Source organism: Musca domestica, unplaced genomic scaffold, assembly GCF_030504385.1.
Source record: "Musca domestica strain aabys unplaced genomic scaffold, Musca_domestica.polishedcontigs.V.1.1 13, whole genome shotgun sequence".
NCBI classification, from domain to species: domain Eukaryota; kingdom Metazoa; phylum Arthropoda; class Insecta; order Diptera; family Muscidae; genus Musca; species Musca domestica.
The window spans coordinates 3,436,984-3,451,579 of NW_026712172.1; the positions used below are offsets into that span (position 1 = coordinate 3,436,984).

The following is a 14,596-nucleotide window of genomic DNA, read 5'->3' on the forward strand; positions in this document are numbered from 1 at the left end:
ACCACTGTGCAGAGAGTCCCGTGCTTACTGACAACCGGACCTTTTAAGACAACTCCCCAAACTGCCTTGGATTTGCTGCTAAACTTCCAGCCACTGTATATTTTGGCTTAATTCCAAACAGAAAGAAGGGCGTGCAGTTGGATGATGGCGTTCTTCACGTTTTAGCCATGCACAAATCCTGAACTTACCAGTTAGTTAAGTGAAGGTATTAGGATTAGTGATTTCGACTTCAATAACATTGACATTACTATACCTGATAGGGATTCCTGAGCTGCTGACGAACCTGCTCTAGACGGTCTGGCCATAGAAACAGACGGTTCCAAGACGGATGAAGTCACCGGTACTGGCATATTCTACCCTAACCCAATTATAAAACACTTATAAGCTTAATGACAATTGCAGCGTTTTCTTGCGAGGATCCTTGAAATCAAGGAGCCAGCCGAAATGGAAAGAACTCTGCAGTAGCATAACAGCACCAGAGACTATAAATATTGATAGTCAATCGGCCGTGAAAGCCATCAAGTCAAGTGGTAATAAATCGAGAGTCACTCTTGATATAGTAAGGAACGAAATATAGTTGGGAATGGATTTTAATATTCTTTGTTACCGCAAAGGCATTTAAGTCAGGATGTTTTTGTAGGTCGGAGGCTTGGCTGACCGGTAGATGTCAGACCCTGTTTAGCGGACTATATGCAGTTTGAAAGTTTTTAACCTTTTGGTGTAATGATTCTAGGTCCCCAGAATTTGTGCTTTGTATCACAATCAATAGAAGAATTTGCTCCCGAGAGATGAAAAGGAATGAGTAAATTCTTCTTTGATTATATTATGTCTTACAGAACAGTATATTGCTGTGTTGAATTCAGTGCAATCGAGGTAGTAATAATGTTAAATTTTATCTCAGTAATAATGTTAAATTTGATGTTATAAATAGTTTGTGTGACTTAAATCTATATCAAATAAACAGTGTGAAAAATTCCCACGGCAAAATTCTTGATTTGGCGTTTGTAAATATAACACAGCATTTTGATATATTCAGAATTCCTCCAATATGCACTCCTGAAGATATATACCATCCAACTTTATATATCTCCATGACTCACAGTTATGTAATTGAAGAAAGTCAGTCCGACTCATTTAAAACTGTCCTTAATTACAAAAAAACAATTTTCGAAAATTTAATACCCTCATTTCCTCCGTAAATTGGGCTTCTGTGTGCCTGTGTAACAACCATACAGATTTAGAATATGTAATTGATAAATTTTATGATATTTTAAATAGATTTAAACTGGAATGGGTTCCAACCACTAGAGTTAAAAATTCAAATAAATATCCATGGATAACCTCTGATTTATCAAGTTTAAAAAACTCTAAAAATAAGCTTTTTCGTAAATATAAAAAATCAGGCTTAACAATAGACTACACTAATTACTCTGTTGCTAGACCTAAATATACTTTAGAGTCTCGTAGATTGTATAATCTTTACCTAGACAAGATTAAAAATAATTTAAAATCCAATCCTAAATCTTTTTATGATTTTGTTAATCTAAAACGAAAAGTTTCCTCAAAGCCCTCAGTATTGAAATATAACAATAAAGAATTTGTCACAGGCACAGATATTGCTGAATGTTTTGCAGATTTTTTTGCCACAACCTATTCCAGTACATCTTGCCAACTTAAAGATTCGTATCCTTATAAGTTATCACAGGCTGATCAAATAGTCTGCGTAGTTTAAAATCGATTAAATGTCATGGACCGGATGGCATACCTAATATAATTCTTAAATATTGTTCAGAAACATTAGCACTTCCGTAGTCTTAGTAATGTGTCAAATTATAGAGGAATTGCAAAATTAAGTCCCATACCAAAATTGTTCGAAAAATTAATTACTGCAGTAATTTCACAGAAAATTCAATCTATATTGAGTCCATATCAGCATGGTTTTCGTAGTGGTCTTTCAACTACAACAAATCTTATACAATTTACGTCAACAGTAATAAAAGGATTTGTTCAGCGTAAACAAACTGATACAATTTATACTGATTTTAGTAAAGCTTTTGATAGGGTTAACCATGAACTCCTAATATATAAATTAAATTATATGGGTTTCAACACAAACTTAGTCAAATGGATATCATCTTACTTACAAGATAGATCACAACTAGTTTTGTTTGAAGGGTATCTATCCAAAACGATTAACGTTCCATCGGGTGTTCCGCAAGGAAGTCACCTTGGACCGGTCCTCTTTCTTTTATTTATCAACGATTTACCTAATTCCATAAACTACTCGAAATTGTTAATGTACGCAGATGATGTTAAATTATTCATTTCCCATAATTGGGATAAACGAGCTAGTTTACTTCAAAACGATTTAGATAGCCTTTTTAAATGGCGCAAGTTAAATTGTATGGAGTTAAATTTAAGCAAATGTAAGCATATGTGCTTCTCCAGATCTTCTTCTCTGATATTACAATATAATATTGACGGTCGTTCATTATCAACTGTAGATTCATTTGTCGATCTAGGCCTTTTGATGGATCCAAAATTAAATTTTAATAGCCATGTAATAACAATGGTAAATAAAGCAAATGGTGTTTTAGGTTTTGTTAAACAGTGGGCCAAAGAATTTTCTGATCCATATATAACAAAACAGTTATTTACGTCTCTTGTTAGATCTATATTGGAATATGGTTCTATTGTATGGGATCCTCAATATGAAATATACTCAGATAAAATAGAATCCGTGCAAAAACAATTTCTGCTATTTGCCTTACGAGGTTTACATTGGAATAGTGATTTTTTTTGCCTTCTTATGCTAGCAGGCTAAAATTAATTAGATTGCCTACACTTAAAAGCAGACGTATTATGTTGAACTCCATGTTTGTACAAAAATATTAAATGATAAAATACCATCAGATTTCCTAATCTCATCTATTAGAATTAATGTTCCGTTTAGATCTAGTAGATACTACCAATTATTATATACTGATTTTCACCGCACGAATTATTCAATGTGCGAACCTCTTAGTAAAATGTGTGTTGACTTTAATTCTGTGTATGAGTTTAGAAGTTATTAAATCTAGAATAATTTTATTTTTAAACAATTAACATACATGTTTTATTATTTGACAAACTAGCTGATGAATTAGATTCTGTAGCTGGTTTTCAAATTTCATACTGAGTTCCCATTATGATGCGGATCATGATGTGTACGCGATCCCTCGGTCGGCAGGGGTGGGAATGTGAGGCGTGGGAACGTTCGAAAATTAGCACCGCGTTGCCAAGCTCTACCATCAGCGTGTCGTTCCTGTGTGGAAACTTTTGCTTTCGTCTCTATCGGATCAAAGCCTTAGTGGGTGGAAAAAAATCCAACCCCATAGGAAGGTACCGAAGTACGTCGGACGTACGAAATTTCAAAGTTGAAAATTTTTAACATTGACAATTGAACAATTTTTTATTTTGTGTGTTTGAAATAGAAACAAATAATACAAAAAGTGTGACTGTTTGTAATTAGGAAGCCACGTCGCCACGTCGCCACGTCGAATTTTATATATATATATATATATATATATATATATATATATATTTATATATTTATATATATATATATATATATTTATATTTATATTTATTTATATATATATATATATGTATATATATATATATATATATATATATATATATATATATATATATATATATGGGTATAATTAATATTAATATCGTATCCTAAATAAAAACAAACATTGTTATACATAACAGCGTTGTCTAAAATTCGACGTGGCGACGTGGCTTCCTAATTACAAACAGTCACACTTTTTGTATTATTTGTTTCTATTTCAAACACACAAAATAAAAAATTGTTCAATTGTCAATGTTAAAAATTTTCAACTTTGTAATTTCGTACGTCCGACGTACTTCGGTACCTTCCTATGGGGTTGGATTTTTTTCCACCCACTAAGGCTTTGATCCGATAGAGACGAAAGCAAAAGTTTCCACACAGGAACGACACGCTGATGGTAGAGCTTGGCAACGCGGTGCTAATTTTCGAACGTTCCCACGCCTCACATTCCCACCCCTGCCGACCGAGGGATCGCGTACACATCATGATCCGCATCATAATGGGAACTCAGTATGAAATTTGAAAACCAGCTACAGAATCTAATTCATCAGCTAGTTTGTCAAATAATAAAACATGTATGTTAATTGTTTAAAAATAAAATTATTCTAGATTTAATAACTTCTAAACTCATACACAGAATTAAAGTCAACACACATTTTACTAAGAGGTTCGCACATTGAATAATTCGTGCGGTGAAAATCAGTATATAATAATTGGTAGTATCTACTAGATCTAAACGGAACATTAATTCTAATAGATGAGATTAGGAAATCTGATCGTATTTTATCATTTAATATTTTTGTACAAACATGGAGTTCAACATAATACGTCTGCTTTTAAGTGTAGGCAATCTAATTAATTTTAGCCTGCTAGCATAAGAAGGCAAAACAAAATCACTATTCCAATGTAAACCTCGTAAGGCAAATAGCAGAAATTGTTTTTGCACGGATTCTATTTTATCTGAGTATATTTCATATTGAGGATCCCATACAATAGAACCATATTCCAATATAGATCTAACAAGAGACGTAAATAACTGTTTTGTTATATATGGATCAGAAAATTCTTTGGCCCACTGGCATAAGGTACCAACAGAACATTGGTGCGGTCTATTATTTTTGTGGGAAGCAGCAACCCAAAACACACGTTGCGAAATATAACGTAATGCAAGGTTTGTTATAGACGAAAACTTAACATAAATCACTCAAATTGATGCCCGAGACGAACAATAAATCAATATATCATTGACAATTATTCACATAATGTTGAAAATTTTTAACATTGACAATTGAACAATTTTTTATTTTGTGTGTTTGAAATAGAAACAAATAATACAAAAAGTGTGACTGTTTGTAATTAGGAAGCCACGTCGCCACGTCGAATTTTAGACAACGCTGTTATGTATAACAATGTTTGTTTTTATTTAGGATGCGATATTAATATTAATTATACCCATATACATATATATATATATATATACATATATATATATATATATATATATATATATATATATATATATATATATATATATATATATATATATATATGTATATATATATATATTAAATATATTTTTGTTAGAAATATGTGTAAAGAATCATTTATTAACTGGTTCTTCCTCCATTCTTCTTTTCTTTACTTCCAGCTGTTGGTATTGTGCCGTCCCCCTTTGATTGCTACCAAGTAAATCGATCACTTAAGACCCTAGCTTTACGTATGGAGCAGCACTTTAAAAATTCTGTGGCTGTAGCTAAATTTTTAGAGAACCATCATTATGTTGAAAAAGTTCTCCATCCAGCACTTCCATCACATCCTAACCATAAAGTTGCTTTAAAACAAACATATGGTTATAGCGGAGTATTTTCGTTCTACCTGAAAGGAGAGTTAAAAAATTCGAATGAGTTTTTGAGAAGTCTTAAAATGTTTGCTCTTGCTGAAAGTCTTGGTGGCTATGAAAGTCTGGCTGAATTACCGTAAGTAAATGAAGTCGAAGTTATGTTATGCACATTAGGCTGGCCTCTAAAACGTCGTTTCAATGTATGCTTGATACTTTTTAGAAGTCACCCTTCATTATAAAAATATTTGTGAATTTAACTTTAACGTATGGAGCATAGAACCTATAATGGAACATGAATTATCTGAGTAACAGTTGTATACATATCCGTATATAAATTGCGTACTCAATTTTATTACCGTCGACGTTGTTGTTGAGCAACGGTATCAATACAAATTCATGATTTCGATATATGTATAGATTGTTTTTAATCTATTACAAACTGTTTCAAAACATATAAAATTTCACATAGGCGAATGAAAATAAAAAAATTTAATATCCTATATACTATAGCAGCATTCACATATGGTTGTACATCACAACTTTTTTTATTTTGCAAATATCAAAAATACTTCCATATATTAGTGTAAAACACTAAACCGACATGAGGATTGGATTTGAGTATTGGATCAACTTCCATTTTTGCTGGTGAAATCGGTTGGAAAAAAGTCTTAAAAATGTAACGTCGATGGTACCTGTTACCTGACGAAGTGCCTAAAATCACCAAAATATCAAATATTCGAAAATGTGATTGAAATCATCAGAATACCAAATATAGAAAAGTACTGAAACATGGGAGCTATATGAGGTACAACCTGTTACAAACTCTTAAGTACGAATATTAAACATTTCCGTTTGAAAATGTGATTTAAATCCTGGGGAGGTACAGTTATATGGGAACTATAAGAAAAAGTGGACCCCGCAGGAGGTGCAATCCGTTATAAACTCTATGTACAAAAATTGGCTTAAATCTTAAATACCGAATATCGGGAGACACTATTATATAGGGGGGTGGACCTATATAGATAATGTTCTGCTGCAGGAGGTACAACCCATTACGAACCATAAGTACCAAATTTCTTGAGGAGTTACAGTTATAAAGGGGCTATAAGAAAAACTGGATCTATATAGACAATGTTCTGCCAAAGGGGGGGTGTTATCCCTTACGTGCTCTAAATATCTAAATATTTTGAACAATTCTGCATGAAAAAGTGATCTAAATCTTCAAAATGACAAAATACACATATGTGCAAATTTTTGGCTTCTATCTCATTTCTTCCAAAAATAGATTACAACATACAGACAGACGACGCTGATCAAGAATATATATACATTGTTGGGTTTAACATGAGTATTTCGAGGAGTTACAAACGGAATGATAGAGTTAATATACCCTCCATAGTATGCTTCCATGCCGACGGGAAATACACTACTCGACAAAAGCTGTTAAATACGTGAATCATAAGATTAGTAGCCGTAATTAATAATTTTTTGAGCATATGCTTTTTTCGGATACGAGATTTCGAACGATCGGTAGGAGTCGTTCTCTGATTTAGAAAATTTTGTGGGATTTGCAACTTTGACGGACGTATTGACTATCGTTATAAAAATTTCGACTGCATTGTCAATTTCTTCTTCGGATTTTAAGGAAATTTCTTGACTTACATGGCTACTGACATATTTTACACCGTAGTATGTCTGTCATTGCGTTTGTAACTAATCGAAATAAGCATTTTAGAATCCACAAAGTATATTACCTTGATCAACATAAGATTTTATGTTGACACCGTCAGAGGGTTTAATATATATTTTTCCTTTATCCATTATCTTTTATCTCGGGCGTTAACTGGGCCCATAATCTGTTAGATTTCACCTTTTAGTTATTTTTATCCATTATATTGTTATTCAACTTAAAAAAATTGTTATATTGTTATTCAACAGAAAAAAAGTTATTCGTGATGGAATTCAAGCGTGATATTGTGATTTCTTTATATTTGGCTGGAAAACCACAAGTGGCTATCGTTAAAGCACTCCAGCATTTAAATGTGAATAAATATTTTGTGTCTCGCACAATCGCTCATTACCGTGATACTGGTAGCGTAGCCCGACGTCAAGGAAGTGGACGGAAGAAAACAGCAACATAAGCAGAAATGGTTCGAAAAATAAAGAAGCGACATGATCGAAACCCGCGTCGTAGTGGCCGAAAAAATGGCTCGTGAGCTGAACAAATCGCAATATTCCATTCGGCAAATATTAAAAAATGAGCTCGAAGTAAAGGCATTGAAATTCCAAACAGTACAAGAACTTTCACCGCAACAGGAATAAAATAGACTCTTTAGCTGCTTCGCTTGGCCGAAAGTGGTGAACTGTCAGCCATGGTGATGGTGTGGGCCGCCATAACAGCCAATATTAATCGACCGTGGCATCAGAATGATAATTAACAAACGTTGTTTTTATAAAAACAAAAATAATGGGATTAAGTCTGACCATTTTGCAACAACTAAATGCCGAATATTATCGCGAAAATATTCTGGAGGGTGTATTAAAGCCTTGGGCATCAAACAAAACACATATGTTTCATTAAATTAATTAATCCGGTAAAAAAGTGTATTAAAGTGTTCAATAGTGATTTTGTAACTCAAAGTGATAATTGGTGTAGTGTTTTAAAATCTTGTTTTGTCTTTTAAAGTAATATCAATTTTCAAATTGTGTATTTGTACATTCTCCTTTTATCCTCGTTCTTTTGTTACATTAGCTAATTAGTTGTTGTAACATATCGTCTTGTTTTGTTTTGTCATCTCATAAGAGTTGCCAACATTTAAAAAAGAATTTAAAAAAGAATAAAATAAATAAATAACAAAAATCCAGCTACAGATCTAATCTTGAAAAATATAGTTGTAACTTGTGTATTAAAAAAGAAATAATTATGATTAAAATAAAAAATGTCGTGCCCTTTGAATTGTGTAATATTGTTGCAGAGGATGAATTGTGTGTTACCTGTTGGTTTTGAATTAATCAATGGCATGCAAAATGTGCTAAGATTAATGCAAAAGTTGTAGACACAATTAGAAATAATGTTGGTGTTCGTTGGTGTTGTGTGCAATGTAGGAAACTCTCTGCAGACTTTTATAATTTTGTAAAGGATTTGCAGTCGGAATTGACATCGATGAAAAAAGATTTTTCCCCACTATCACTCCGATTTGAGAATTTCTCTACATTGTTTGAGAAATACCAAGAATTAGATGAGTTTGTGTCGTCACCGTCAGTTTCTGCCAGAAACGCAAAAGGGCTGCGAAAAAGGCACCAACTAAGGGAATGCCTAGTCGCAAAGCAATAGTTTCTGTGGAGAACACTGTTCCACAACCGGTTTCAGTTAATACCACTGAAACAACTGAGACTGGACGTGAACAGTCGTATGCCAGTGTTGTTACACACCCAGTTCCGGTAGATAACAGCGGTATAGCTAAATGGGTAAATAAACCTGAAGTTATGAGTATTGATAGTGAGGTTTCTAAGAAAACCTCACAATCTAATCGTAACATACAGGAATTATCACTTCATTCACTTATCACTAGTGATCGTCCCGAGACTGCTACTGGCAAAACTCAACCTGTCCAAAGATCATTATCTATGGCTCCCGCCATGAAAATGATATTTGCAACAAGGTTTGCGCCAGAAACAACGGCCGATGACATAATCTATTATATAAAATCAAAAATTGAGGGAGATTACTTTTTGAGATGTTATAAGCTCCGATCTGCATTTTCTGAAAGTAGATCTTCTTTCAAAATCGTTGTGCCTGAAAATATTTTCGTACAGTTTATATACTGATAGCATTGGTTTCAATTATAATGTATTGGTTTTCTCCGAAACTTGGTTAAAAACATCTATATTAAATAGTGAAATTTTATGTTCAAAATATCAACTATTTAGAAAAGATCGTGTTTGTAAAAAAGGTGGTGGTGTCCTTATTGCAGTTGATACCAAATATACCACTAATTTAATTGATCTAAATGATTTTCTTGATATAGAATTTGTTGGTGTTTCCATTGAATTGGGCATATCTAAATTGTTTGTAACTTTCTCTTATATTCCCCCTTCATCTTCACTTGACATTTATAATCAGCATTTATCAGCAATAAATTTAATCACTGGAAAAATGAAAGATTCCGATCGCATTCTGATCCTTGGTGATTTAAATATGCCCTCCATTAGGTGGCTTCCAATGCCAGATTCTGAAGCTTTGATTCCTTTGCCATCCGAAATGAACTGTACCCAGTATACATTTGATGTTATAAATAGTTTGTGTGACTTAAATCTTTATCAAATAAACAGTGTGAACAATTCCCTCGGCAAAATTCTTGATTTGGCGTTTGTAAATATAACACAGCATGTTGATATATTCAGAATTCCTCCAATATGCACTCCTGAAGATATATACTATCCAACTTTATATATCTCCATGACTCACACTTATGTAATTGAAGAAAGTCAGTCCGACTTATTTAACACTGTCCTTAATTACAAAAAAACTAATTTTCGAAAATTTAATACCCTCATTTCCTCCGTAAATTGGGCTTCTGTGTGCCTGTGTAACAACCATACAGATTTAGAATATGTAGTTGATAAATTTTATGATATTTTAAATAGATTTAAACTGGAATGGGTTCCAACCACTAGAGTTAAAAATTCAAATAAATATCCATTGATAACCTCTGAGTTATCAAGTTTAAAAAACTCTAAAAATAAGCTTTTTCGTAAATATAAAAAATCAGGCTTAACAATAGACTACACTAATTACTCTGTTGCTAGACCTAAATATACTTCCTCAAAGCCCTCAGTATTGAAATATTTTTTTGCCACAACCTATTCCAGTACATCTTGCCAACTTAAAGATTCGTATCCTTATAAGTTATCACAGGCTGATCAAATTTGTATGCCTTTTTTACAACGTCAGGATGTGTCCAATAGTCTGCGTAGTTTAAAATCGATTAAATGTCCAGGACCGGATGGCATACCTAATATAATTCTTAAATATTGTTCAGAAACAGTAGTACTTCCGTTAACTATATTGTTTAATTATTCACTTAAATTTGGTCACTTTCCTACTTTCTGGAAAAAATCTTATATTATACCTTTACATAAGTCTGGTAGTCTTACTAATGTGTCAAATTATAGAGGAATTGCAAAATTAAGTGCCATACCAAAATTGTTTGAAAAATTAATTGCTGCAGTAATTTCACAGAAAATTCAATCTATATTGAGTCCATATCAGCATGGTTTCCGTAGTGGTCCTTCAACTACAACAAATCTTATAGAATTTACGTCAACAGTAATAAAAGGATTTGTTCAACGTAAACAAACTGATACAATTTATACTGATTTTAGTAAAGCTTTTGATAGGGTTAACCATGAACTCCTAATATATAAATTAAATTATATGGGTTTCAACACAAACTTAGTCAAATGGATATCATCTTACTTAAAAGATAGATCACAACTAGTTTTGTTTGAAGGGTATCTATCCAAAACGATTAACGTTCCATCGGGTGTTCCGCAAGGAAGTCACCTTGGACCGGTCCTCTTTCTATTATTTATCAACGATTTAGCTAATTCCATAAATTACTCGAAATTGTTAATGTACGCAGATGATCTTAAATTATTCATTTTCCATAATTGTGATAAACGAGCTAGTTTACTTCAAAATGATTTAGATAGCCTTTTTAAATGGTGCATGTTAAATTATATTGATTTAAATTAAAGCAAATGTAAGCATATGTGCTTCTCCAGATCTTCTTTTCTGATATTACAATATAATATTGACGGTCATTCATTATCAACTGTAGATTCATTTGTCGAACTAGGCCTCTTGATGGATCCAAAATTAAATTTTAATAGCCATGTAATAACAATGGTATATAACGCAAATGGTGTTTTAGGTTTTGTTAAAAGGTGGGCCAAAGAATTTTCTGATCCATATATAACAAAACAGTTATTTACGTCTCTTGTTAGATCTATATTGGAATATAGAATTGGTTCTGTTGTATGGGATCCTCAATATGCAATATACTCAGATAAAATAGAATCCGTGCAAAAACAATTACTGCTATTTGCCTTACGAGGTTTACATTGGAATAGTGATTTTGTTTTGCCTTCTTATGCTAGCAGGCTAAAATTAATTAGATTGCCTACACTTAAAAGCAGACGTATTATGTTGAACTCCATGTTTGTACTAAAAATATTAAATGGTAATATACCTTCAGATTTCCTAATCTCATCTATTAGAATTAATGTTCCGTTTAGATCTAGTAGATACTACCAATTATTATATACTGATTTTCACCGCACGAATTATTCAATGGGCGAACCTCTTAGTAAAATGTGTGTGGACTTTAATTCTGTGTATTGTAATGTAGATTTTTGTATGAGTTTAGAAGTTATTAAATCTAGAATAATTTTATTTTTAAACAATTAACATACATGTTTTATTATTTGACAAACTAGCTGATGAATTAGATTCTGTAGCTGGTTTTCAAATTTCATACTGAGTTCCCATTATGATGCGGATCATGATGTGTACGCGATCCCTCCGTAAAGGGAGGTCGCCCCCTTGGTCGGCAGGGGCGGAAATGTGAGGCGTGGGAACGTTCGAAAAAAAAGAACAACGCGGAATCCCCTTTTTCTATATCATAGGCTTTTATTCATTCATTCACACTTATTGTTTTTTTATTCCGTCGCTTATTCATGTAGGCTTTTTTCCTTATATAGAGTACAAATGTTTTAAGTGTTCGTATTATAGGATATTATAGTCCTTTAAAAATTATTTAAAAAATCCACGTTTATTGTTTTATACAATTCTTTAAAAAATCCAAGTTTTTAGTCCTTTAAAAATTGTTTAAAAAATCCACATTTTTAGTCCTTTGAATATCCTTTAAAAATTGTTTAAAAAATCCTTATTTTTAGTCCTTTGAATATCCTTTAAAAATTGTTTAAAAAATCCACATTTTTAGTCCTTTGAACATTCTTTAAAATTGTTTAAAAAATCCACATTTTTAGTCCTTTTAATATCCTTTAAAAATTGTTTAAAAAATCCAAAGCAAATGAAAAGTGACAGCTCTAAGCAACTTGGTTTATTTCCAATAACAAAACCAATAACATTGGCTTCTATGACAACCAAAACCGATAAAATTCTAATTCGAAAATAGAACCGATAACATTGATTTTCATGACACCAAAGCATTTTTTCTTGTCGTTTTTAAAACCAATATTGACAAAATTGGTTTCTATGACAGCCCTGATTATATACAGAGAGAGAAAATATTAATATACTCATAATTACTACTCAATAATTTATTTACTTTTAATAACTTCAATGATCAAACTCCGTTCAAGTGTTTAAAGAATTTCTCATTTTAATTTCAGATCTATTATGACTCATGCTTCTGTTCCAGCGGAAGACAGGATAAAATTGGGTATAACGGACTCTTTGATTCGTTTGTCAGTTGGTTTGGAAGACGTTGAAGATCTAATTGAAGATCTTAGCAATGCATTGAAAGCTGCTGAAAAGGCATAAATCTCTTTCAAAATGAAGAACATGGAAAAATATTGTATGGAAATATTTACTCGAAAGTCGTAAAAATAAATTTTATACACATCTTGTTTTCTTTATTTCATTGTTTTTGTTTAACTTCAATTTAATTTAATTTCTTTAAAAATGTAACCCTTTGCTCTTTTTCTTCAATTTGTCAAATACCATTTTATTCATTTAGTGATGACAAATTGTAATGAGCAAAGTCAATTCGCGCCTCTCTTGTGACATCTAGGCTTGCTCGCTACTTTTTAGCTACTTGTAATTCGGATTTTCGTCCATCATCTTCACAACATCCATTGTCCAAAAGGTAAAGTTATATTAGTTTTTCGACTAATATAATATTCAGTAAAACCGCCAATTTTAATTATATAAAAAACTAATATCTTTTGTTTTATTTTTCTTTTATTTATTTTCGCTGCTCCGCAACATTTTTGGTCACTTCGAGCCGAGATACGTGTTTCCAGCAACAAAAAAAAAAAAAAACTAATGTGCTTCTTTCTTTTTCTTTTTCCCTTTTTGAAAAAGGTTTGACTTCGTCAAAAAACAGCAGTTACCAGTGCCTACCATCCTACACTCGCAGCCTATCCATTTATTTATATAAATTCATCACTAAAAAGGTACTTACCGTCTATTTAGTGAGCATAGAAAACTAAATAAAAAGTGCAATACATTGTGGTTGTGTTTGGTTATTTTGTGATCTTTGCATAAAGAACAAAATAAACAATAACAACATTACTGTTGGATATCACAACAACAATACAATCACATAATAGTGCTGTGTACTCCGTGGTTGGTTGATTTGTAATAGGTAATCAGTAACCAACTACAGGGTGTAAAAGGTCTGTTTGGGCAAAAATTTGTTTATTAGGTCTGTTCGGACCAAAAATTAATTTAATTTTTTTGGAAACATACGATTCTGTTGGAAATTGTTCGGGTCCGTATAGAGATTCGGTCGTTTCGATATTTAATAATAATTTTCGTTATTATTATATAGTATAAGAATATAAATTAAGTATTTTGAATTTTTTGTTCTCTTTGGAAAAAATAATTATAAATTTGAGATATATCGTGCATCTTACAGTCCGTGCAAATAACAGAAACTTACAGAAATAATTTTGTTGTGTATATTTCGATAAACAAATCAAATTCCCTGTATTTTTCGTTACACTGAGACAAAAATCGTGTAGTTTTCTGCACATAACGAAACATACTTTGCCAAATTTTGCAAAAACTTGTTCAAGTTTTTTTTTTAAATATATACTTTTTCATACTCATAAAAAAACCAATTGTGTATTATTCGATACACAGTGAAAATCTTTTCGATTTTCATTTCTCCAAACTTCTGAAGATGGGGTAAGCGAAGACATCACATCTGCAGAAATTAATTATGTAAACGTCATTGCTTCAATAAATCGCAAATTGGACCAGTTAATTCAAAGTTTGAAGTCTCAACGCTCGAATTCACATGTAACTAGCACTCCAAGAGTTGTTTCTCCTGCTCATTCAGAAATGTTGCCTCTGTCTGGCGTTTCGCGTCATACGGTACCGT

At 32.1% G+C, this 14,596-nt stretch overlaps 1 protein-coding gene across 1 annotated transcript in view; it reads left to right on the plus strand.

Moving 5' to 3' along the window:
• The window catches only part of LOC101889660 (cystathionine gamma-lyase-like), a 51,442-nt gene extending 38,318 nt beyond the window's left edge, over window positions 1–13,124 (plus strand). The window contains exons 5-6 of the mRNA XM_059118502.1: window positions 5,268–5,595; window positions 12,879–13,124. Coding sequence (XP_058974485.1) covers window positions 5,268–5,595; window positions 12,879–13,029 — 479 coding nt within the window. The 3' untranslated portion in view covers window positions 13,030–13,124. The remainder of the gene's footprint in view (window positions 1–5,267; window positions 5,596–12,878) is intronic.
• Window positions 13,125–14,596: the final 1,472 nt, after the last annotated feature.